The following is a 25764-nucleotide window of genomic DNA, read 5'->3' on the forward strand; positions in this document are numbered from 1 at the left end:
AATGCAGAAATCTTGAACTGTAACCGTTTCTACCTAAAGGCTGGGCTGATATTTCATTAAGACCAAGTTTATTTTTATCATTTCTCTACTCCCCAAGTGGTTTTAACCACCTCTCTCAGGATGGGAACGTCATGGGGTTGGAATAGTGGTAGATGTATTGTGTGTCTTTCCCTTGGATATAAATGAGCTCCCCAAAATCGTCTCACAAAAAGAATTTTGTATATTTTTAATATAATTTTTATATCTTAGTTTTCTAAAAATATATAAAATTATATATAAAATATATGAAAACTCGTGTGGACTCCAAAGTTAATTTAAAACACTGTATGTATAGACTAGTTTTGGGGGTTAAGGATATTCTGTTCTCAACGCTTCTCACTCTCAGTTTTGACCTGTGTATTTTTAAAACCTTCGAGTACTATTTGATGACCTGCACATCAAAGTGAGTGGGAGGGAAGCTGGTTCCAGGCAGTGTGGTGCACCCTGGACCCCAGTGATGTCTAGAAGGATGTGGTGGTTCTTGGAGGCGGACGTACGGCCTGTCCATGGCCCCTGAGGTCTGGGGCATGTGGGAGAGGTTGAGGGGCAGCACGGGCCTCCCAGGAGACTTCAGGTCTCAGTGGTCACAAGGTGTGGGCTGTCATGCAGTGGGGTGCAAACAGGGCCCCGGTGTGACTCAGTTCCGGAAACAGACATAAGGGTATCTTCTAGAGTCCCTGTCATTCCAAAGAGACAGAGTCATGGCATTTCAGGACAGAAGAGACCTATGTGTTGTCTAGTCTGGGCCTAACACATGTTTTGTAGTGATACAGTGAAGACCCACTGATGTTTTAATGGTCCATTGTCAGCCCTGTAATATCCCATTTCCCTCCGGGAGTTAGTTACTTATCAAAGTGCACGGCCTGTGGTCTCCCTGACACCCCGCCCCCAGTGTGCCCAGATTGTGAAGCTGTAAAGCCACTCCGTGCTTCCAGCTGTGCCTCTGCAGGCCTTCTTGTAGAAATAAAGGCCTCCTCTTAGTGTCTGTCTTCAGTTCTCCTTTTCTGCTCGCCTGCAGAGGCTGCGGGAACCAGTGAGAGATTCAGCGGGGCGTTGCTAGGACAGGAACAGAGGGAGAAACTTTCATTCTGGTTTTTTTTAAGTAGCAATCTTTGAAATTGTGTTAACCAATTTGTTTTTAAACTTTTATTCTCTGATTTTATAAACAGCACAAATACAAGCTTAATGTAACAAACATTACTAAAAAGAGAAATTTTCTTTCCTCACTTCCATTAGTCCATTTTACAACTATTTGCTGTGCACATGTTGTGTCCCGGCCACACAACATGGTTTGTTTCCAGGGAGATGGCAGCGAGGGAGACAGCAGGCACCCCTCATGGAGGTCATGTCCTAGTGAGGAGGGCAGATAGCAGCACAGGGGTGTGAGCATGACATCGGTCACAAACAGTGAGTGATGAGGGAAGGACCACAGAAGTGTGGGCGGTCAGGTGAGGCAGCCGAGGAAGGCTGCTCGGAAGAGGTGGCATGAGATCCCAGGCCTGGGTGTGGTAGAGGAGGTAGCCTGTGACTGCTGGAACCCTGTGTCAGCCTGAGGAAAACGGCAAGTGCAAGTGTCCTGAGGTGGGAGGTGCTGGCCGGAAGGGCGCGGGGCTAACAGCAGCTCCTGGGGCGATGGAGGATGGGGAAGTGAGGGCAGAGAGGCCGCGGGGGCCAGGTCTGAGGGCCGGGCTTGGAGCAGCTTGGTTTGGTTTGAAGTGTGATAGACGCACTGGGGGGTTTTAAACGGAGTAACCAGGATGCCCTCGCACATGGCCTGCTCGCCCACCTGCGCCAGGTAAGGTCTCTAGCAGCTGGAGTTGGGCGGTCGCCTCAGATGAGTAAGGACGGGGAGGGGGGGTGGGTACAAGTCAAGTGTGGAGGCCGCTGAGGGGACAGTGGGGTCAACCTGGGATTGGCCTATCTCCAAAGGGACCCAGGGTGAGGTTTGTAGGTGGTTCAGAACTGGATGTTTTTAGGGCCCATGTTGTAAATAACTAGTTTGAATTCAAGAAAATATTTAACCATCATTCTGCATTTTGTTCTCATGTCTCTAGAACCCTGTTTTTTAAATTTTTCTATTGATTTTTAGAGAGAGAGAAACGTGGATTGGCTGCCTCCCGCTCACACCCCAACCGGGAATCGAACCTGCAACCTTTTGGTGCCCAAGACGATGCTTCAACCAACTGAGCACACTGGCCAGGGCTTTAGAACCCTGTTTTTGAAAGAAGAGTTAAAACTTCCAAGTCGGGTTCTCCAGGCTTGATTGTATGGAAAAGCACAGGGTTCTAGAGAAGCGTCCTATTTTATTTGAAATATCTGCAAAGCAGTCGTTCTCATGTTGTGTGATTTTAATTTCAGATGGTACTTACATCGTTCTTGCCTTACACTCATTTATCTGTCTGCATTGTCTATTGGTCTGTAAGCTGCCAGGATGGGGACAGTGTTTGTGCACCTTTGTGTCTGTAGTGGGCCACCCTGTAATTAGATGTTTACCGATAAGTGCATCTGCGGCTGAGTGGGCAATGTTAGGGTGAACATGCGGGTCGGCTGCTAGCACCCGGCTGTGGCCGGGACAGAAGGGCCCGCTAGGCTGCTGTGTCTTACCCCCTGAGACCAGGTGGGTGGTGACTGGAGTTCTCAGTCCTTGTTCAGAGTAACCAGGAATCCAGGTGGCAGGCAAACTCCTGAGAGGGAAGGGTGAGAATTAGGAGCATGTGGAAAGCAAATGTCTCACACTTTACTTTGGTTACTCGGGGTCTCCACACTGTTCAGCATCTAATGAAACCATGTGTTCCTTCACGGGTGTCTTTTCAGTGTGTGTGTTTTCATGGCTGGATGCTGGTCTCAGGTGGAGATACACAGGGAGTAGAATCATCTATCGTTTGTAGAGTGAAACCCGAAGTGTTGTACTGGAGACTGCTTCCTGGGATAACTCACACCCAACGCCGAGATTACTGTGTCCTCTGATATAGAGCTGCCCTCTCTGCAGAGCTGGGGCTGGATCATTACGTAAAAATCAAGGAATTGGGGTTTGAGTTGTACACAAGATGCAGGCATCTGTTCTCACGATCAGACGGACAGAAGGGCTACTGGAGCAGTATTGTCACCTGACAGGGACAGTTGTTTCTGACCCCAGAGTTGGGTGAGTTGTGTAGAATGTTTGAGTAGAATAAAGGGAAAGTCTCAAACAGGCCTTGAGAGTGAGGCATGTGCCGACTATTTACAGAACCCCACTCCCATGGAGCCATGGGCACAAATAAACTTGGAAGTGTCCATTTGCTTAAGTTGCATTAGTATTCAGTCTGTGGGGAATGCTGACCGGTCTTCCATCCACTTGGGTCATAGGTTCTAAAAATGGACGGACGAGGCGAGATTTTCTGGAAGGCTCATGGGGAGGCTCCAAGGACCCCGTCAAACCTGAGGCATCAAAGAAGAGCTGGAAAGACCGGAAGGTTGGTATGGAAATGTTACCCTAAACTTCCCAGTGCCGCTCTGTGTTTAGAAATTACATTTGTGGAGTGACTGAGCATGTCTGTCGTGGTTCTGCGACAGAACTGACGAGAACGTCTGGCCTGCACGGTGGGGGGAGGGGGGGAGATTTTTTTATTCTTCAGCATCTACTCTCATTCCTTAAATTTAGAGTGAGCCCCTCGTTGTCTTGTGCCGCATTTCTGCGAGGCCAGCGAGTGTGATACAGGGAAACCTGAATCTGAGGCTACAGGAACATGTGCCGATGCACAGGTAACAGGACGGGACAGCAGCGACAGCGAGTGGAGTCCACGTGGTCCCCAACTCCTGCTGCTCAGGCAGAACGAGAGCAGCTGGTTCTTCCTGGGAGAGAACCAGACGCCTTCCTCCTCCTGGCAGTGGTTGAGAGAAGCTTGGGATTACACGGATCCCACGAAGGCCTCTTGCAGCGCGTAGAAACCCAGGTTTCTCTATGAATGCAGAAACCTAGATTACTTGTTGTAAAAAAAAAAAAAAAAAAATGAAGCAGCCCTGGCCAGTGCGGCTTAGTGATTGAGCGTCGTACCCTGCGCCGCGTGGTCGTGGTTGGAGTCAGGTCAGGCACATGCCCGGGTTGTGGGCTCGATCCCCAGTGGCGGGCGTGCAGGAGGCAGCTGAGCAGTGGTTCTGACATCAGTGTTTCTCTCTCTCCCTGTCCCTTCCTCTTTGAAATCAGTAAACTACTTTTTTTAAAAAGGAGCAAAAAGTAGAAGGTAGAGCAACAGATTTGCAGGGAGAGGGATTGTTGGGGTTTCCCAGTGTGGGTAGTCTGAGGGCACCAGGCACCTGGCCTCCTGTGTTGACAGAAGCCACTGTCCCAAGTCTGCTGCAGTGTTTTGCACCTGCCCAGTAGTTGTGCCTTTGTGGAAAGTGGTTGTCAACTGCGTTTAGTGTTTGTTTCCCTGTGTCCCAGGCTCCTTCCTAATTGCTGCATTGCCAGCTAACCTTTGACACTGGCCCAGCTGTGCTGTTGAGCTGGCAGTGCCATCTCTGCCCTGCTCCTGGTGCAACCCGGGCCTTCTTTCTTAGACCTCCACACTTAGTGACACTGCCTGCTTCTCCCTGCATGTGGATATCTGCTTAGGGACACAGTTGTACCCACTCAGGAGGCATTGCTCTGTCGTCAGTGCCCCTTCCTTAGTTTTCTCTGATATCATTAGAACCATCCAGTGGTCGCCGGGCTCCATCGATAGGCCTTTGTAAGCTGAACATGATGTGCTGGTTGTTACCGCTGGTAGCTGCCATTCCTTGACTGCTGTGGCTGCCTTTAGATTGCATTTTCTGTTCACTGTCACAGGGAGATGCTGCTGAGAGTGTGTCAGGGAGCTCTGATATGCATTTATGGTGGAGGCAGTACATGTGGGGTTACAGCAGTGAGTCTGGTTTCTCCACAAAAGGAGCTTGCTAGAAGCTCACTAGAAGATCAAGGGTACCCGTGGTGGAAAGGAAACAAGTATGGGTGATTAGGGAGGGCTCAGGAGGTCTCACACGGGCCGTGTGGACAGGCTGGCCAGGGCCCGAGGAGCATGGGAGGGAGATGGAAGCCACCTTGAGTGAAGAAAGTAGGGTATTTGAGCCACTTTGTTAAAACAGATGATTCTCCCTATTATCTCCTCCGCTACCAGGTCCATGGACAAGTGCTTCACAGGTCTGCTGGACACATGAATGTTTCATGACTGTGCTCTTACTGTCTGCAGTCACTACACACGGGTGGGGCTGCCTACCTTCCCCTGGTGCCCTTGCCTGGAGGGTGTAGTCCTGTGGGTTGTATTCTTTTCAGTCTGACTTTCAGGTTGAAATAGCTGGGACTCATCTAGATGACAGGTGATAGGTGCCCTGTTTCCTGACAGTTCAACAGGGTCCTTTATAAGTGTCCAGGTAGATGATTCCCGTTGTGCGGGCCCCAGACCACAGTGGGGCAGGGCCTGTCCCCTGTGCATGCCCGTGGTGCTTGTGATTTGACAGCTGAGCTCACAGAGATTGCAGCTGGCCTGGTGTCTGACACGGGCCTCGCTGACCTGTGACTGCTTCCGTAAGTCCCTTTGGCAATGTGTCCCAGAATTGGCCACGGTGGGGGTGCTTGTTAGGACAGGTGTGGGTCCCGCAGCAGCTGGGATGCTGGGAAGCATCTGAAAACCACCGCCTCCCAGAAGCCCAAGGGTGCCTTTCGGCTCCATCAGCCTGTTTTTTTTCTCTGGTTATGTTGAGGAAAACATTTGCACAGAAAACAGGAAATATGCGTTGTGAGAGGACCGCTGTCCTCTCCTGTGTTTTCTGTGGTATTTTAGGTACAGAGTGCCTGCTTTTGCCTGCGACACACGGTGTGGTGCCTCAGAGGGGGTCAAGTATGTTCTGCACTGGAGGGGGTCACACGGGCCGGTCGGATCCTCCGAACTCATTCTTGTGTGCTCTCCGAGTTGTCCTGGGCACGTACAGGGAGAGGCCGTGGTGGCCCCTTCCCCCGGGCCCTCTGCAGTTGGGCATCGGAGCCAGAGTTCACATCAGGGTGATTCTGGCTGGGGTGTGTCATTCACAGCGAACAAAACCAGTAATCTTGGCAGACCTGTGGCTTATCTCCTGATTTCAGTTTCTTTTACGGAAAAGTAGTTTCCCTGTTTACCTACAAAGTGGTACTTCAACCCAAAACGTTTCAAAGAAGGTTTTATTTTTAAAATGTTTCCCTTTTCTCACTAATAAAACAAGTACATTTGTTTAATTTGACCTACCTTTGATCTTACTAAAACAATATCAACCAGGCTATTTTCCAAATACATTCTCTCCCTCTCCCCTCCCCTTTCCTCTCACTACTTTAGAACTTCCAGAACATGTTTTTGCTAAAATTAAATGCGGGGTTTCTTCCTAGTGACTTGTGTTTCACTGGCCAGTGGATGATTTCATGAGAGTCTGTCAGCGTCTGCTTTGGTTGCTGCTCGAGGCCAGGCCGCTGCATTTGGACTCGTGCTTCTCCTTTGAGTCACGGGGCCTGCATTGAGCACCAGTGTGGGAAACACAGAAGGTTGCTTTCCTTCTTTCCATCCTGGGCACTCTGTGATAGATTCCTTGAAACGCTGACAAAATGCTTAAATGTGGGAGACGATGTGAGCAGAGCAAGTGGAGAGGCTACACTGTATATTAATGCATCACCCATGACTAGATAAAGACTCTACTTCCCTGGAGGCTGAGCATGACACACAATCTTACTGTACATTTCTCCCTCCTGAGATCGCCATGCTTATTGCTAAAAGGTTAAGACACATGCTTTATGCTTGTTTCTTCTGTCTGATGAATATAATTAGGCCCATGGACAACCCATGAACACAAGTAAACTTGGCTCAAACTGTAGCAGTTTTCATCTTTCAGATTCAGGTATCACAAAATAAAGTAAATGACTTTTCACGTGTTGCTCTTCAGCAGCCTTTTCTTACCCCGGGGCAGGCTTAACACTTAAGGACAGAGCATAGGGTGCCCCTGTGGCCAGGACAGACTTCAGAGTGACACTCGGATTTTGTTTCTGTTAACATGCAGAATGGTCTTATTGCTGTCTGTAGGTGGATCAGTAAATCAGATTTTTAAAGTTTTTAGTTTCCACGATGGTAAATGTCAGTAGCTATAATCCAAATAAACAAGGGCTCTCTGGGTTCCTCAGTAGGCATGAATAGTGTAAGGGAGTCTAGAGCTCATCAAACCTGAAAAACCACTGCTTTTTAAAAGACAAAAACAAACCCTGAACAGTGTGGCTAAGTTGGTTGGGCATCGTCCGGTGCCTCAAGAGATCGCAGGTTCGATTCCCGGTCAAGGCATATGCCCGGTTGCAGTCTTAATCCCCATTAGGGGCCATGCAGGAGGCAACCGATTGATGTTTCTCTTGTCATTGATGTTTCTCTCTCTCTCCTTCTCCCTTCCTTTCTCTGACATCAATAAAAACATATTTAAGAAAAAAGAGACAAAAACAAAATTAATCTTTTTTTTTTTTTTTTTTAAACAAAGGCACATGCACAGTTGTGTTTCTCTGTCAACATTTCTCTTAGTGTGACCTTAACCATTTACAGTGATTATTGATTACACTTCTTTAGGCAAAGTTAATAAGTTCTGTTTCATAGACAGCTGGGGGGGTAGCTGGGAAACGTCTATCCTTTGGGGGCATTCAGCCGACCAGCAAGGCTTGCATCACAGCGTCCCACCCCCTGCCTCTCTTACGCCCTTTAAAGGGGCAAAAGTGGACCTGTTCAGTGATAGGATGCAAAGATACAGCTTCTGTGGCATTTAAAAATAAGCAAAAATAGATCAAATAAAATTATAATTTCAGCCACAGGTCAAGGATAAGGACAGAAAGAACTAGAACCTGTCTAGATTTAAAGAGCTCTTTTTCCTGGGAGGAATGAAAACCATAATTGATCTTTAGCTCAGAATGGGCAAATGAGCAGGAAAAGGGGGCTAGTGAACCAGGTTCTTTGTTGTCTCCCCCAGAGGAGCTTCCTCTGTGGTTGGTTACTTTGTATAGAGCACCCCGTGTGGGGACCTGGAAGGCATCGTTCAAAGTGCTGCTCCCTGTGGATGGAGAGGCAGCGCACCTTGTTGCACTTTTCAGATACTATGTTTCATTTTGTGTTTTTACAAATTGAAGCCCTCTCACTAGCAAAAAGATAATCACTTGCGGAAGGCTCAGCTGATATATAGATTTATTTTTTAGCAATAAAGTATTTTCAATCAGGGTATGTACACTTTTTTTAGACATAATGTTACTAAACAGTAGACTATAGTGTAGCATAAACAGAACTTACACACACTGGGAGACTGAAAATCTGCATGACCTGCTTCATTGTGATACTCACGTTCTTGCCGTCACTGGCCCACAGTATCTCCAAGGCCTGCCTTTGTTTATCCATTAATGAAACAAGACAAAAACTAGTGGAGAGGAAAGTTAACTTTAGAAAAACAGATGGTCAGCAAAGTTCTGTCCCTTGGATTGGCCTCTGGGAGCCAGTAAAAGATGCGCAGGGACGTGAGCTGCCTGTGGAGTGTGCGTCTGGTGGTGACATTGACTTCCCTCCCAGAGTCTGTGGGGCACGTCAGCGGGAGACCTTCAAAACTGTTCAACGATGGTTTTATAAAAGGTCTATCATAGCTCTCTTTCTAATAGAAAATGAATATGTGTTAACAATTTTATGTGGGAAAATGTTTTTTACATTTTTGACTGTTTTTTGTTCCTTCTCTTTTGAAACCTCCAGCCAACAAGAACACTGGTCATGACAAGCATGTCCTCTGAGTAAGTATCACCGTGTTGATAATGTCCTACTCGACATAATACTTTAGCTTTTGTTCATATACTGTGAGGCTGTGCTTTCCAGAGGTTCATATATCTGCCCTGTAACCCTGTTACGCTGTGTGATTAACACCTGAGCTAGAAGATCCCTGGGAATTTAAGTTGGTTAGAAGACTGTGAGCAGTTTAGGACTGGAGGCTTTGAGCTGTTGAGCCAGCGGGAGAGGTTTTACAGTTTGCCCTTCCTCTGGCTTCACCCGCTTGTGTGTCCGCCACCTGACCCATGGCTCCTGAATGCTCAGTAGCTGGAGCTTCGCCCCTGGAACATTGCCCCTAAAGCTCCGAAACAGACTCTGGTGGGACGCGCTCTGCTGTGAGTGGAAACAGGCATCCACAGGTTTCGTTCTGTGGAGAGTTCAGAGCTCGCTGACACACTGTTACCATCTCCCCTAAGCATGGAACTCAGCATGGCACTTCCAACAAAACGGCGCCGTGTTCTCTGTCACAGGTTTTTGGATTCCTGTTCGCGGGAAAGCCGAATTCCTTTCCATCCGTCGTAGGTTTTCAGGTTTCACGATACTCATCCAAACATTGGGACGTTTCAGTGAAAAACAGGCTGCCGAGGGGTCCATGTCCGTCTGACACGTTGGCGGTGGCGGGTCCTCTTCCTGCCCTGCAGGACTCTGAAGGATGGGGACGCAGACCCACCTGCCGGCTGGGGAGAGGAGCAGCTCCCAGCCTGCGCTCATGTCTTTGGAAACGTGTCGGACACTCTAAATAGCGTGACACAGAAGTGGATCTCTGGTTGGAGTGGTGATGGGCCCGGATCTCAACCCATTCATCCCTGTACCCTAGGGATCTCTCAGAATTTAGAACTGTGGCGTAGTTCACCCCTGTGGTTTTACAGGTGAAGAAATGGGTCTTGCAGTCGACATACTATCACAAGAGAGAAAACTGAGAAAAGGGCCATTGTGTGGGGGGTTGAGGGAGGCAGGCTATCTGAGCCTGAGTCTGGACAACAGCTGCTGTGCTCCCTCTGTGATGTAGTTTTTGAAGAGGGCAGAAGTTATCTCTTAGCTCATTGTGTATGCCCTTGTGTGGTGAGCCCTGTGTGTCCTTTGTGTGTCACTGGGGATTCCCAGAACTCGCCAGGAGAGGGGAAAGCAGTGCGTAGAAGTAAAGGCCTTAGGAAGGAGGAGAGGAAGAGGGCAGAGGTACGTGGTCAGAAAGAGAATTGGGAGATTTTGGGTTTTCTTAATGGTACTAAGGCACTGATGCAGTGATAGACAGAAGGTAGACAGAGATGAGCTTTATGAGAATGAGCAGCCTGTCAGTTTGCCCTAAGGTTTGATGGGACAGTTGAATGACAGGACCTTTTCCCTCTCCTCATGGTGGAAAAACTGTGTGTTTGACTCTCAGTAAATAATTGTGTTTTCCCAATGAAATATGCACCTGAGAGCTGCTCCCGAGCACATGTGGGTTGGTTCAGTCTAAAAGGTGCTGAGGTGGGAGAGCAGGGCTGGTGTCTGCTGGCGCCCAGTGCTGGCTGCATCCCTTCCTGGATGGGGCGTGGCGGAGCCCTCACAGCTTCACCTGCATTCCAGCCCTTCCATGGACACATGGCATTAGATCTGAAGTTCTCTTACTTCCCCAGATTTCAGGTTATGGGCTGTATTGTAAAGGAGTTAAGACATGAACAGCACAGCTGGAATCAGTGTAGAATTTCAGCTTGCTTTGTTTTTCTTTCTATTTTTAATTCGAAGTAATCACCTTGATGTTCATAGGAAGGAGCATTGTATTGATTTTTTCCCCCCTCTCTGATAGGAAGCAGAGCATCGTCACCCGGGTTGTGGCCAAACTGAAAGGCTTCTCTTTAGCCCGGGAAGTGTGTGAGAGCACCACCCACGTGCTGGCTGGGAAGGCGCTGCGCACCCTCAACGTGCTGCTGGGCCTGGCGCGCGGCTGCTGGGTCCTGTCCTACGAGTGGGTAAGTCTGTACTAGACAATGTGTTCTAGCACCCAGACCCTCCCTGGGAGTGGGTGAGCCTGTGCTAGAGCCTCATGTTCCAGCACCGAAGGCATTGGAGTAGGTTAGGTCATCTGGAGGTGTTGACACGAGGCATGCCCATGCGTGTCCTTGTTTATTTGCACACTTTCCTGTGGGCAGTGAGAGTCCTTCTCTCCTTGAAGTCTCCTCCTGGCTCAGCTAACCCCCTCTGGGAGCAGGGCGCTACGGGGACCCCCAAACCACTGGGAGAAACCGGATTAGGACAGACTTAGAAGGAAGATGAGCGACGCATGTTCTCACAGTCCTGTGTGCTCTCTTCTGTGTTTGACCGAGAAATAATGTGACCTCTGTCAGGGATGGTTTAAAAAGCCCAAAGAATTTGGTGATTGTTTTTACAGATGGATTTACTTAGGGTGAAACATATACATTTAATCCCATTTGGATATGTTTTATCTTACACATCTCTATCTGTAACATTACTTGCCCTTGTTTCTGTGAATTAAAGGAGGTTTATATTTTTCTTAAAAATCGTTCTTTATTCATAAAAATTATTTGTTACTATTTCTATTTTTATTTCCCTCCTCAACCTCTAGTGACTCAGAAGCATTGCAGTGGGGCGAATGATTAGTCTGTTATCTGTGTTACTGTGTTGCATCTGCTAAGTATCCCACCTCCTGCCTCCTCCCCCTAAGAATGCATTATATAGATACTGTGTTAATTTAAACCTGTAGAATTATAACATGCAAACAGACTGCAGGTGTGTTTTTAAGAATGTGCTATGATTTAACCCTGCAGCTAGCTATCTGGTCCAGGATGTTTAAGATGGTAGTGCTTAAAGTCACGAAGTGGGAAAGGTTGGAATTGCCCCAGACATTCTGTTTGCATTGGTGGCAGTTGGGGGTTACCTTACCTCATCATGTGTTAGTACTGATCCGCACCGATGGGCATGATTTATAAGTCCAGCTTCCCTGAACGAATGCCCTGTTTTCTTTCTCTCTGATTCACAATGTATCTTCATCAGTCAGCTGTTTCTTCCTTCATGTCCCAGAGGAAAAAAATGTTCTTGATCTTCTATAGAGATACCATCTGTACTTGATTCTGTACCCAGCCTGCTCCCCTGGGACTTTGAGCAGGACAGACGTGAGAATTGGCATCTCCCCTGCTGCCCCAGGTGTCTTCTCGTCTGCTCAGGGTGCTGCATGTGCTCTCCCACTAATCACATGAAGAAATGAAACTGGGTTCATGGTTAGTTTATCTGTGGGATTAGCTGCTGTGTGTATGAAAGGCAGGGAGTAGAATGTGTTACCATAATACACTTCCAGTTCTCACGGGATCCCCAGGATGTCTGCCTGGAGCGAAGTGCCTGGGCCACTCAGTTACCTAAGTGAATGAATGAGGTATAAGTGCAGTAAGTCAAGAAAAGGAAATGAAAGGCAGTCAGGTCGGAGAGAGAGACCTGAAACTAGTTTATAGACACGAGTGTCTATGTAGACAGTGGCAAGAAATCTACAAAACGCTCTTAGAACTAGTGAGTGAGTTGAGCAGATTGTCAGCCTACAGTAATACAAAGTCGGCACTGAAATATTTAAGTATAAACCTAACCTAGTAGTATGTGCAGAAGCTGATACCAAACACCGAGATGAAGAAATCAGAGCTGATGTTCATGGACCAGAAGGCTCCATGTAGTGAAAATGTCACTCCTGCTTCAAGTGATCTGTAGATTTAACACGTTCCCACTCAGAGTCTCGGGAGACCCTCTGAAGCGGTAGACATGCTGATGCTCAGATGAATGTATGGGAAAGCGACCAGCATGGCTGAAACAGAGTTGGGGCCTGGTGCTCCCTGATTTCACCGCATCCTCTCTCAGGGCAGTGTGGTGTTGGCAGAAGGACAGACGCAGTGGGACAGAAAGGCAAACCCACAACGAGGCCCAGAGGGCTGAGACCAGCTGCCTAGTGCTGAAGCCTGGAGCCCTCCTTGGTTTACTGCGAGCTCGACCATGCAGGGGTGTTCAAAGCCCTATTTTAAGTAACACATTTATATACCAGTGGAGTGATTTTATCTTGTTCTATTCATGTTGAAAAAGCCCGTGCCCTCTTTCTATTTTATTTTTAATTACAGTTTATGTACAATATAATTCTGCATTGGTGTCAGGTGTACTTTACAGAGCGATCCCCTGATATTTCTAGTTCCCACCTGGCGCCATACATAGTTACTGCAATATTATAGAAATTTTTGCCTATGCTGTACTTGTATCCTGTGACTGTTTTGAGACCACCAATCTGTACTTCTTAATCCCTTCACCTTTTCATCCAGACCCTCAGCCCCTCTCCCCTCTGGCAACCATCAGTCTGTTCTCTTATCTGTGGGTTTGTTTCTGTTTTGTGTGCTTGTTTTGTTCTTTAGATTTCACATGTAAGTGAAATCATATGGCATTTGCCTTTCTCTGTGAGACTTATTTTATTTAGCATAATACCCTTCAGTTACCAGTGATCTTAAATAGTGGTACAGCAGTTGCCTCAAAATTTATTTTTCCGTCACCGAGCCACTAACAAAGCCACAGTTCTACAAGATATGACCCCTCACAGGTTTTTATGTTTCCTCTGAATTTCATTTGTTCACCACCTTCTATGAGGACAGAAATCAACTATCTATTCAGAGATGAAGGAAGCCTGAGAAGTCGCCCCGCCTCAGTAATCACACTGAAAACACCCCTACACCGTGTGAGTCCCTGGTGTGTGCTATGCTCAGGGCCCCACGTGTTTCCACTGTTACCATTGTTTGCAGTGCCTGAGCTCATACTAGCTTGCCTTTAAGATGATTTTGCAGTAGAAGACCCACAAAACTGTAACAGTCAATAGGACAATAATATGAAGAATGAAAAAGGAAAACTGTACGGGGTAAACGCCGGCCTGCGTGGCTTTTCTTGGATTTGGGATTTCATGGGCTGAACGTTAGCCTCTGGCCCTACGTAAACAGGAGTAGACTCTGTTGAGCTGCCTGGGTGCTGGGAACTCTGCTCCATCTCATTGGTCTGTATGGACAGTGTCTGTCCGTCACAGGCTGTGTGAGAGCCGAGAGCTGTGCGTGCACAGTGCCCAGAGCAGTGGCTCAAAAAAGTAACAGCAGGAATAATGTATCAACTTCCCCCACAGAGCTGTAAACATCAACTGCTTATCTGCTCTCACCTAGTGTCATATACAGAAGGGATGCATTCACCCTAAAATTGAAAAAAGATGCCTGTGTTTTCTCTGGACCAGCGATAAGTTGGCCCTGGACCCCTGCTGCTACCCTGGTATGGGGAATGTTCGTGACAGCTCATGACCCGGAGGCCGAGTGACTGGGAGGGGAGCAGGCGGTGGAGCTGGGAGCATAGTGTGGTCTGGGGGATGCTGCCTAAAAAGAGTATCTATCCTGATGGGGGGTGTTTCTCCAAGGCCACCGGGGCGCTGATTTCAGATTTTACCCTTCCCCCCACCCATCCACGCACCGTTCCTGCGAATTGTCACCCACAGACCTGAACAGTAACAGTGTTGGGATGTGTGAGTTTCTGTGAGAGCAGCTGCCTAAACTCCTGGACAGTGGACAAGGACCATATCCTGTGGCCTGAAGTGAAAGGTCTCTTCCTGCCCTGCGATGTCGTCGTGGCGCTGTCGAGGCCCCTCATGCCGCTAGAACATGCTCACTGGCTTTACTCCATTGCTGTGGATGTGCATCCTTGGGGTAAAACATGTTTAGAAGCCGCTGGATGTCGTTCCCTGTTGATCAGTCTTAAGACGAGAATTCCTTCTTTCGTGGCCTCTCTAATTTTATAAAGAAGTTCAGTCTAACAAATGTAATAAACCTTTTTGAGAGAGAAGGGTTGCCACTCTTCATAAAGCCACTGCACCCAGCGTGCAAAGCTTAGACAGTCGACAGTGGAACCTGTACCTGCAGCTTTGTACTGGGCCCTGTGCTCTGCCAGGTCGCGGTTTCTCTCTGGGCCGAGATGGGAGGTGTCCACACTGCGTACTTCAGGGAGCCCCTGTCTCTGTGAGAGGAATGGCTCTGTCTTGGGCCTCTCCGTTTCTGCTTGTCCCTGATGCGATTTGGGGGATTCTTAAAATATTCCTTTTGGCCAGCGATATGAACTCGCCTCCAAGAACAACACTGCTAAGAATGTTTTCGTTTCGGGGCTCGTGTGGTGTTCTCTGGAAACTCTCGTAGAGCTCTCCCTGTTCTTCCAAATTAGATGGTTGTCTGTGGCCCACTGAATCTACCAAAAAAGTCATGGTGATTTTATAACAAAATTCAGTTTGAATTTTTAATTTTTGGGGGGAAAGGCTTGTTGGCAGCTCTGCGTGCTTCCACGTTCCCACTCCATCGTTAGCTCTGCCGTGTGCAGCATGGAGAATACCTGGTGGTCTCCCTGCTTTGGGGCTGCATGGCCCATCAGATACAGGGAAATAGAAAACCGTGGCAGGAGCTGCTCTGTTTCCTGTTGATGGGAGCCCGCAAGCAGCACCGTGGAAAGATGATGAAACTCTTTGACCGCAGGGTCCCTTTAGACCAGTGCCTTTTTGCTGAATTGTGCTCGGGTATAGCGCTGTGTGGATTCTTTAGCTGCTCCTGTCTCCTGTCACCTACTGGGTGTCTCCCTGTCCTCTCTGACTTACCTGCATGTCTGCTTTGCCCCCAGGGGAGTGGCCTGTCCCCTCCCACCTGCCCGCCGCCCACTTTGGGTGGGTGCCCCCCCCCCGGGGGGTGGGAATGGAGCCTGGGCCTGAGTGGAGGTTTGAGCCTGTGTGGGTGAGAAAAGGGTGGTTCTGGGCAGCTCTGAGTCAGGCCTGATATCAGCAGGGCAGTAAATAGTAAGTTTAAGTGCAGGTCTGGAGTTCAGACACTAAATCAGTCCCGCAGCCTAACTTCAGGACAGTTAACCATCAACAAAACAAAAGAGCACTTTATAATCCAGTGTTGGTAAGTCAGAAAGTAACTTCACGATAGTCCGTTTTCGTGAAATAAATAACATGGTTGAGGGTTGGCTTCCTCACAGTGACTTGGGCAGCGGGTAGTCTGGTTTCATAGGTTGATCTTCGAATCAGCTGTTGGACTCAGAACACATCTCGCAGCCCCACAGTCCACGCTTGCAGTTACTTGGGGGGATGTGAGCCCCTTTCCTAGTGTCTGCAGTCTAGCTTTTCCCTGCTGTTCTGATGCCTCACACGGCCTCCCGAGACCATGAGAAGGAACCATCTTTGAAACCCTTTTTTTTAACTTTAAGTTGACAGATGAACTTCTGAGCCATTCTAATAATTTATAGACAGGAGGTGACTGGTGAACCACGTCTGCCACTGGGGACTTTGAGCTGTTGTCTTAGGTTCTCCAGAGCAGACGTTGGCTGCATCCTGTGCCGCGAGATGCCAGCTGACTGAGGTCTCCGGCCTGGATCTTTGAAACCCTGTCAGCTTGAGTCTGAAGGTCTTTCACTCAGCTGCAGATCCTCCCTGGATAAAGTACCTCTACCTTAAAAGCATTTTCCGACCCACTGTCTCGTCGGCAGAGTGTTTTGCAGCAGAGAAGGCCCTGTTAGTGGTTAGCAGTGGAGACTCTAGGAAGCAGCTCACCTGGTATGAGTGTGGGTCTGAGATGCTAGAGGCAGGAGGGCGTTGTCCTAAGGTACTGACGGTAAGCAGTCGTCTCGGAGCACCCCTCACTCATACACTTCCACTGTTAAATAGTGCGTTCCGTGTGCGGACCGACGTCTAACCTGCAGACTCCGCTGCTCTCAAGTTGTTACGGGAAATGCCTGAGCTCTTTCTCTGCAGAGCTGAGCCTCAGACCGCAGAAGGAGGTGGTGTGTGGGGCTCCCCCACCCTCCTTGGCCCTCTGTTGTTCACCCTGCAAGTCCCTGGGGTGCTTTTCCACCCTGGCAGCTCTGTTTTCCCAGAACAAACAGATACATCTGGACCAGCTGTAAATCTTCCCTGGACCAGCGTGATTCCCTTCGTAGCATCACACTCCACAGGAGGGTGTCGTCGGTGAGGACAGAGACACGCCTGCACAGGGCTATTTTATGTAACTTGTTCTGCCCTGGGTTTGCTGGATAACCACAAAGCAAGAGAGACTAGTGCACAGACAAGTGTTGTTACTGTTCTGTGCACTGTACCTCCCTGAAGCAGAGCATTATCTCTGTTGTTAAGGGGTGAACAGTGTTGTGGGTGGTAAAACGTAGAGACAGCCATACCCCTCCTTGGCACGTGGACGGGGCGAAGCGAAGGCCGTTCGGACTTGGAGGCCACACCTGTGAGCAAACACTGGTTACTGTATCGAGTGAGGACCAGCTCGCCGAGGACAGAGGCCCCATCCGCCTGTCCTCACCTGGCCCAGGACCCAGGTGGGACGTGGAACCCAGCACCTACCTGTTGGATGAGTACATGAGCTGCCTGAGTAAACATACTTAACAAAAATTCTCAGGATTTCTTCTTGCCTCTGATGAGCTAAAAATGTGATATAAAAACACGACGTCACCATAAATTACAGAAGTGTTCATGGATTCTTGTGTTCCTTGTTAGGACTCAGGAAAGTCAGATTACCTGATGCTCATCTAAGAAAAAGAACTTTGTAACTCAAATTCATGGGCAGAAGCAAAAACCAATGATTGCTCTGAGTAGCTGTATTACTGGGGTTGTCTCTGATGGTAAGAATGTCTGCTTTGTTTCCATAAAGAGATGTTTCTGCTGTTTATTTTAGTTACATTGGAATGTGTTGTATTTCTTTGTTTCCATTTTGATAAGGAAAACGCAAGCTTGTGTTATTTATAAAGATGTTTGGACTTTGCATTAACTGCGCTGCGAGGTGCTGGGTCTCCCTGGTCTTTGGGTAGCAGCATGTAGAAAGCAGCTGAGGGGCAGCTAAGCTCTCCCCCCAAGGATAACCCGTGTTCACCTCCGCAGGCTGGAAGAGATCGGGCAAGATCCAAGCAGCTTAAATCCGGCGGAGTGCCCACATGCAGCACAGCAGCCCTTTCCGTAGGAACGTCCCAGCGTGTGTCAGCGTGCAGAGGCTCCTTCCTCCTGGCTGCCAGCTCACGTCTCTTAAAAAGGAAAGAGGGTTCCTGGCTGCTTATTTTTAGGACTTTTGCGCTTATCTTTCTCTGTCTTGGCTGCATAGGTCGTGTCGAGGTTTTTGGTTTCGTGCCACTTTTTAGAGACAGCTGCCGGTGATTTTTATGCCTTCAAGACACATGGACTCCCCTGGGGACCTTATTAAAATTCAGGTTCTGATTCCAGGGTGCTGGGTCCCTGGCTTCTCCCTCTGCTGCTGGCTCGCAGGTGAGGAAGGCGGCTGGTCCAGCACCGTGCTACACGGGTAGCTGCTGGGGACAGCGGCAGGTTAGGGGGCACGGGGGCTGCTTCCCACCACAGTCGTGTCCATCACGTAGAAAATTCACAGATGCGGGCCTGTCTTGTCAGGAGACCTGCACCCGCACTTGACTCGTCGGTACAGTAGCCCTTGGTGGGACCTGAGACTAGAGTTTATTCCAGTCTGGAATTGACTTGGGTTTTAGTAAATTGCTCACAGTCGCAGTGCCTGAAATGGGGAATTTGACCTTGAATTCAGCTTTTCCCCAGTTCCTAGCCCATGTTCTCCCTGGCATCCCCTTCCAAGACAGCCCGGAGAACATTCTTACCTCCCACTGCCTCAAACATTGGTGTCTTTACACTGTGTGCGTCAGAGGACGTGTTTTTGAGAGATGGGTGGGTGAGAGAGTGAATGCCAAGGCCAACCTTGCCCCCGACTAGTGTGACAACTAAGGCAGTTAGACCCTCTGAGCCTGTTCCTGTCTCTGAACGAGCTGCTCACTGAGCCCTCAGCAAACCTTAATTACTATTATTGTTAAGCATTGTGGGACACCTCTCACCCACCTTCCTTCAAATCACAGCATGAATGAACCTCGAAAACACTGCTCAATGAAGGAAAACACGGGTCATGCGTCACATGATTCCTTTGATGTGACATGTCTGTAATGTGACATGTCTGTGGTGGGCGAGTCCAGGGGGTGGGTGAAGGGGAGGATGAGCCCTGGCTACTCAGTGGGTACCCGGCCTATTCCTGGGGTGACTAAAGAGTTCTGCAGCTAGGAAGAGGTGGCCTCACAACACTGAGGATGCTGAGTGCCACTGTGCACTTTACAACGGTTAGCTGTGTATTATGTGAGTCTCACCTCAATTAAAAAGTCATGTGGAAAACTGCCTCCCTGAGTCAGCCTTGCATCTGCGGCATAGGTTGTGTTTTTAAAATAACGGGATGGAATTGCAGAAAGTATTTCTTGATTCTGAGACGTGTTGGAAACAGAGGAATCGCTTATTTTGGAGCAAATGTTGTTGCCTTGAAACCTCGCCAGTTCAAGTTGGTCTTCTCAGAAGACAGGACCTCCTCTGGTTTCTGGCTCCAGAGTGTTCGGGATATAAGCACCCTGTTGTTTATCATTAAACTTTATACTATTGATAGCCCTGTTTTTTTTTTTCTTCCAAAGTTGAACCTATATATAACCTCTTTGCCACAACTATTCATTAACCACATGGATACTCTTGTAATTTATGATGATATATAATGTTATCATGTGACAAAGGTTAGCTAACTTGCCTTTTGTCACAAAGCTATGAGGAGAGAGATGGTTTAACCCAGTTTTGTGGATTCTGGGTTCCTAATGCACTAGACTGTCTACTTATGGGAGAAACAAATATCCTTCCTCCAGGAAAAAAATCAAACTGGTGTTCGAAGTAGCAGATTCTCTTCAGGTTCTCTGGTCTGAGAACATCCACCTTCATAGCTGAGACAAAGAATCTATAAAGTCTGATGAGGAAAATATTTGTAATACGACTTATATAATTTTTTAAAACAAATATTTTTATTGACTTTTTTAGTGAGAGGAAGGGAAAGAGAAATATTGATGTGAGAGCAAAACATTGGCTGCCTCCTGCACGCCCCCTACTGGGGATGGAGCCACAACACGGGCATGTGCCCCGACCAGGAATGGAGCTGGTGACCTTTCCTTGCACAGGACAACACCCTCCCAACAGTCACGCCAGCCACAGCGCAACTTGTACAATTTTGTTGTTGGCTTAAAATAGCGAAAAAAGAAAGAAATGGTAATTACTATTTTAGTTAATCTTCTGTAAGAAAGAAAAGACTTGCAAACATGGAACATAGGTCTCTACATCTCAGTTGCTGGAGGAAGGTGGGTAGAGCTGAGCCCACCTGTCAGTGATTAAAATGAAGACTAAAGCAGACTTTTGAACTATTTGAAATTAACTAGGTCCCCATGGGTTAAATCTGTGGCAGGGTTCTTTCAGATTTAATTTTAATTAATTAGCTGGTGTTTTGTACAATATAAATTCTTCTGTATGCAAAGAATATTGTTGATGTTTCCCCCCAGCATGCCCCACTTTTTCTTCACCTGCTGTGTTCTCACAAGTATTCTTGGTACCATAACTGCTGTTGAATGTAGCAGTTATACATTGTAGGTGGTGCTCTGGAGGCATGTCCAAAAATGATTGATTCAGCTGACTATTTAGAAACTTAGAGTGAACTTAATAATACAGTTATAATAAGAAACTGTGAATACTAATAAACATTTTCAACATATTCATTAATGCCCTCAAGTGAGTTAAGTCAGCTTCATGTTACAATTATAATTTTTATACCGGGAGTGAGTGATTATTATATGGAATGATTAATTTTTTCAAGTGCAACCTAAAATCTCTCTTATAGGTAAAAAATTAAGGGTACCTTGTTTAGAGTGTCTGCTTATTTGTGAATAAGTTAAATTTTTTTAGACAGCTAAAGAAATTTTCATAGGAAATTAAGAAAATATTAAGAAGTAAGGTGAATGTTAGGAAAAGTAATTTGCTTGTTTTTGTTTTGGAAAGTCACCTTTGCTGATGTTGAGCTTTAATGCTTTGGATCACTCAGAATTTTCTCCTCTGGTGAATAAGAAGTTGAGGCAGCCAGTGAAAGCACCATGACCACCAGCCAGCACCAGTGCTAGGTAACAATCTATACTTTTTTGCTTAAACACAAGATGAAACTAAGCAGGAAAAGCCTTGTGTTCTCCATAGAAACATGAATTTATACACAGGAACACTTTGGGTTTATGCTGTTCTGTTATGATAATATTTAATATCATATTAATCTGCCTCAGAAAGTGGTTCATACAGCTCTAATGCTCTCGCTGTTCCTCTTCTACATTGTACTGGAAATCCTAGCCAGTGCAATAAGGCAAGAAAAAATATATACGCCTACAGAGAGGGGAAGGAAGAAAGGAAACTGTCCATGCACAGGAAATGTGATTGTCTACAGAGAAAACGTCAACAGGTCTACAGAAAAGCTCCCACAACTAGTAGTATGAGTTCAGCAATGTTACGGATACAAGGTCAATATGTAAAACTCAGTTGTATTTCTGTGTTCCTGCAATGAACAACTGGAATTCTAATTTTAAAAAAACACAATTGATATTACACTCCCGGGAATGGAAATATTTAAGTTAAAATCTAACAAAGGATCTGCAGGATCTGCTTGCTGTAAACTACAAAATGTTATGAAAGAAATCAAACAAGACCAAAATAAAATGAGAGAGAAACTATGAATTGGAAAACGTGATGTTGTCTAAGCTTTGACCTATGGATTCAACTCAGTTCCAGTAAAAAGCCCAATGCAATGTTTTTGTAGATCTCGACCATGGTTCTGGTTGGCAAAGCTCTTTTGAAACACAAGGGCCAAGTTGGAGGCTCACCCAGTGGAGGAACCTAGGGCCTGGATGAATGAGAACACTCTGTACCATTGGGGCAACCCTTTTGTCCGTCTACAACTTCCCAAAGTGAAATGTTTAGAAATCAAGTATAATTTATGAGACTTATAATAAAAAATGTCACTGCCTGCCCTGCTATTTCCCAGCCCGGTTCCCACCCTAAAATAGCCGTATGATATTTTACCTACATGTTTCTAAATGAAATGCTTTCCCTGCCATTTTTTTATTTTTCACTTTTGGGCATTATCTGTAGATTCCTGTGGAAGATTAAACTAGGACGACGTGGCTTTGACTAGTACCTGCACCTCCCCCTTTCCACTCTGCCCAATATGGTTATAATTTTTGTGTAACACAGTCACACACACACACACACGGAGGATTATGTGAATACTCTTTGAGGTGAGACGTATAATGCACTATGATTCTGTTTTCTTTCTGGTGATTTTTGTGTTTTCTCTGAGGTCACCTTCGATGATTGTTTTGGTTGCTTTGTTTTCTATGTACCTATCACAAATTCACTGCAAAGAGGTCTAAAAATGTTAAAATTCTCTCAACTGTCTGCACATCAGATAATCTTCCCATCCAGCTTATTTGTCTTGATGACACCACCCATGAACCCCTTTGTTGCTCCCCCCTCAAGACTGGTTCTCTCTAGGTCTGTGGAGCAGCTGTTACCCCGGGACTTGTCATCAGTGTGATCCCAGGAATCCCCTTGTGTTTGGTTTGGCCTCTGGAGAATTATTGTCTAAATCGTGTGTAGTATGAGGCATTGGAAAGCCAATGGAAACTGTTTGCCTGAGTGGCATAGAGACCATGTGATAGGATGGGGGTGTTTGAGGGAGGTCCACATGTTAGTATTTGTGTGTCTGTCTTTTCCTGGGCTAATCACTGTCCCCGAAAAGAATGCCCGCGTCCTGTCCTGGGTCCTGTTGGTGTCCAGCGTGAGGGCTGTGCCGCAGAGGTTTCTCCACACGTCTCCACATTGCTCCCAGAGACGTCTGTCCTGTCTTGTTCCAGAGCAGAGTGGGCTGGGGGTGGGGGGGGGATTCCTGCTTTTTACCCTGTTCTGCACCCCAATTTAGGTGCCTCTGCCCCCCATTCCCTCTCTTGGAGTCTGAGGAGGTAGCTGGACACTTTCCGTCGAGTCCCTCTAGACCCTGACATTCCAGCTGGGCTCTGCTGTCCTGCCTCACTTACCATTAGCCATCTCCTTCCCAGCTTCCCGGATGTCATCGTGTATCTGCTGCAGAGTCCTTTCCCCGCCGTTAAATGCCATTGTTTTCCTGAGCATCGGGACTGGCAAAGGCGCCGTCTGCTGTGCTTGCCCATGGCGACTTCGTTTTCTCCTGGTGCGGATGCTCTTCTTGACGTGCGCTGGCCCAGCGCGGTCCCCCGGCTGCTCCCCGGGCGCGGCGCCTCCTCCTCGGCCCGCCCCGTTCCCGTAGAGCGATTGCTGCCGGGCACGTGACGCAGGAGTGCGGCCTGTGCCCGCGGGCCTGGACTGCACTGCGAGTAGCCCTGCATCGTGGGAGCTTCCCATCACTGCTGTCCATCACATGATACCGCGAGAAGATGGTTCCTACTGGATTCATCAAGGCTCATGTTTTACGAGGCACAGTTTTAAAGTCAGAAATATCGTATTTGTTTGTAGTAGATACTGAAATACCGCCTCTCATTTTAAAGGCTGTGAAACATGGGACTCGATCCTCTGCTCCTTCTACGCCCTTCCTTGCTTTATTTAGCTTCTTAGCTATTTTTTCTGTTATGTATATTATGGGAAATGTGTTGGGTTAACATTTTGTTTTCAGGGTCACTTACAGCCTTCGCTATTGCAGAGTATATTTTCTCTATTCTGAATACTAAGGTAAAGATAAGTTTGGCTAGTGAAGGCACTAACAGAAAAAGTTTAAGCTTTTTTCTGTAACATATTTCTTACTTGATTTCCTTCCAGTCAAATTTGTGTTTTCTGTTATCTGTACAATATTCATTCCTGGGGTGCCTAGATAAACAAAATATATTAGTCCACTTACCAAAATTCTGCCGTCGATGCTTATGGTTTTATTTTTATAACATTTAGAGAGGGATAAGCTCGGAGAACATAAATTTCCCCCAGGAGGTTGTTTAAACTCAGTTGGCATTTTAATGTGGATCTGATTTGAGCTGGGATGCCGCACGCATGTTTAGGAGAGATGCCCGGACTCTGCTACGCTGTGTTTCTGACTCTCCTGCTTTGTCACGTTGCCTCATTTCCAGAATGAACCTGATTTTGAAACTTTACGTCTTATTTCCTGCGCTAATCATATGAACTTGTGGGGAACCTACATGTTGCTGGTGTGTCTCTGTATGTGATCATGCACATCGACTGATAGAAATAAGGCAAACACTGTCACTTAAGTGTTCCTAACCACCCAGACAGAGCCGAGCGGAAACATAGTTTTAGAGTAAAGTGACCAGGTTCCTAATACCTTCTTCCATTGAACTTCTTAAGTATTTTTTTTTTGTAATGTTGGTTAGGCAGTAAAAATCGGGGAGGCAACAAAAGTGACCTAATTGGCAAAATGTTTATGTACCCACAGATCTAATTAAAGATGAACAGTGTCCCTGAGAACACAGCTCATTACTTTCTTTCTCCAATGGAGACCGATTTTCCCGCGTTCTACTCCATTCCCATTAAATCATTGTGGGCCCAGTGCCCCAGGAGCTCTTTTTCCTGTCTTTTCTGGCTTGTCTTCTGATTCTCCTCCCAATAGTGCTTTTGCCCCTTGTTAATGCCCCTGAGCACACAGAGGTAGAAACAGGGCACCTATTGTACCCAATGGATGTAGCCAACCCTGTTTCCCACCCCTTCTCCCATAGCATCCTCCCCACTCGCTCGCTCTTGGCCTGAAGAGCTCTTACTCCTCCCTGAAGACTCAGTTTCAAACATCAGCCCGTCTGCGGACCCTGTCTTCCTTCTACACTGAGTCACTTTGCGTCCTCCTGTGGGCTCCCACGGCCCCATTCTGGAGAACCCCTGCCTGTGGTGTGCCTTCGTGCCACCCACAGAGCGTGACCTCCTAGGGTTTGGGCTTGTTTCTTGGACCTAGCGTGGGATCTTACTCGTAACAGATGAACGGAGAGTGAGCAGAAAGAAAGGGCTGTTGAATAAACGAATGTGTCTGTTGGACCCAGACCGGTGCTGGGAAGTAGCATTCAGGTTCCATATCCCGCTCCCGTCTTCATTCCACCAGCACACTCACTTCTTAGGAACGAAGTGTTGCTGTCTCATGTTGGATGATACTAGCTTTAACATATAAAAAGGGAAATATTTAAGACTAGGTTTCCATAGATGGTTCTGAACCTTAGAAACTACCAAAAAGGAAGACCTCAGCCTCATTTCCAGTAAGTCTGCGAGAAGGGTGTAAGTTTTGCGTAGCCACTCAGAAAGAAAGAATGGACTCAATGAATGTGAGAAGTGAAATTATAAAGAGATAAACGTGAGTTAAGTAATGACTGTTTTAGTTGTAAAATGCTACTGTAGCATAGAAACATACAGATTTTGAGGCAGTTTGATCATAGAGCAGAGATGGCTGCACAATTTCAAATATTGTTGAGATAAAAGGAAAATGTGATCATTTGAAGATGTGTGGGTTCAGATGAGGATGATGGTGGTGGTGATGGTGGTGGTGGTGATGGTCGTGATGATGATGGTAGTGATGGTGGTGATGATGATGGTGGTGAAAGCTTGTTTATGGGATATTTTACTCTTTAGAAGTCTGGGAAAGACTTCACATGTGCTGTGGAGAAATTCTCCTGAAAGTTTTAGTTAATGTTAGAAACACAGTCACATACCAAAGGATTGCTTTTTAAATTTAGGCTTATGGTCTGTCTTCTTCTAATTAATGTGTTGTTGTTGTTTTAATTAATAAGATTCTGGAATAATTACTGAGCATTGTCTATAATGACTCCTTAAATTGGAAACTTGGAATTTGAAAAAGTAGGTAGTATTTCATATGTTTAGAAACAGGGTGGTGTCTAGCATTTGGCCTCACTAGGATAAGAGCCCTGATTTCTAGTCGTGAGACTTATTAATATGACGTTTATGCAGCCTGGAGATTCTGAGGGCCCCTCAAGTGTTTGAGACACATCTGCTTCTGATCTGTGGGGTGTGTACTCA

General features: G+C 47.0%; 1 protein-coding gene across 5 annotated transcripts in view; it reads left to right on the forward strand.

The window, feature by feature from the left end:
* The window catches only part of MCPH1 (microcephalin 1), a 134174-nt gene that overhangs the window by 18147 nt on the left and 90263 nt on the right, over positions 1 to 25764 (forward strand). For all 5 annotated transcript variants that reach the window (XR_015714014.1, XM_087814059.1, XM_087814058.1 and 2 more), the window contains 3 exons: positions 3385 to 3491; positions 8775 to 8812; positions 10633 to 10795. Coding sequence is in view for 4 of the 5 variants with exons in the window: in XM_087814059.1 (XP_087670185.1) it covers positions 3385 to 3491; positions 8775 to 8812; positions 10633 to 10795 (308 nt within the window). In the remaining variant the exon portion in view is untranslated. The remainder of the gene's footprint in view (positions 1 to 3384; positions 3492 to 8774; positions 8813 to 10632; positions 10796 to 25764) is intronic.

This window comes from Miniopterus natalensis, chromosome 2, assembly GCF_054644295.1.
Source record: "Miniopterus natalensis isolate mMinNat1 chromosome 2, mMinNat1.hap1, whole genome shotgun sequence".
Classification (NCBI taxonomy): Eukaryota; Metazoa; Chordata; class Mammalia; order Chiroptera; family Miniopteridae; genus Miniopterus; species Miniopterus natalensis.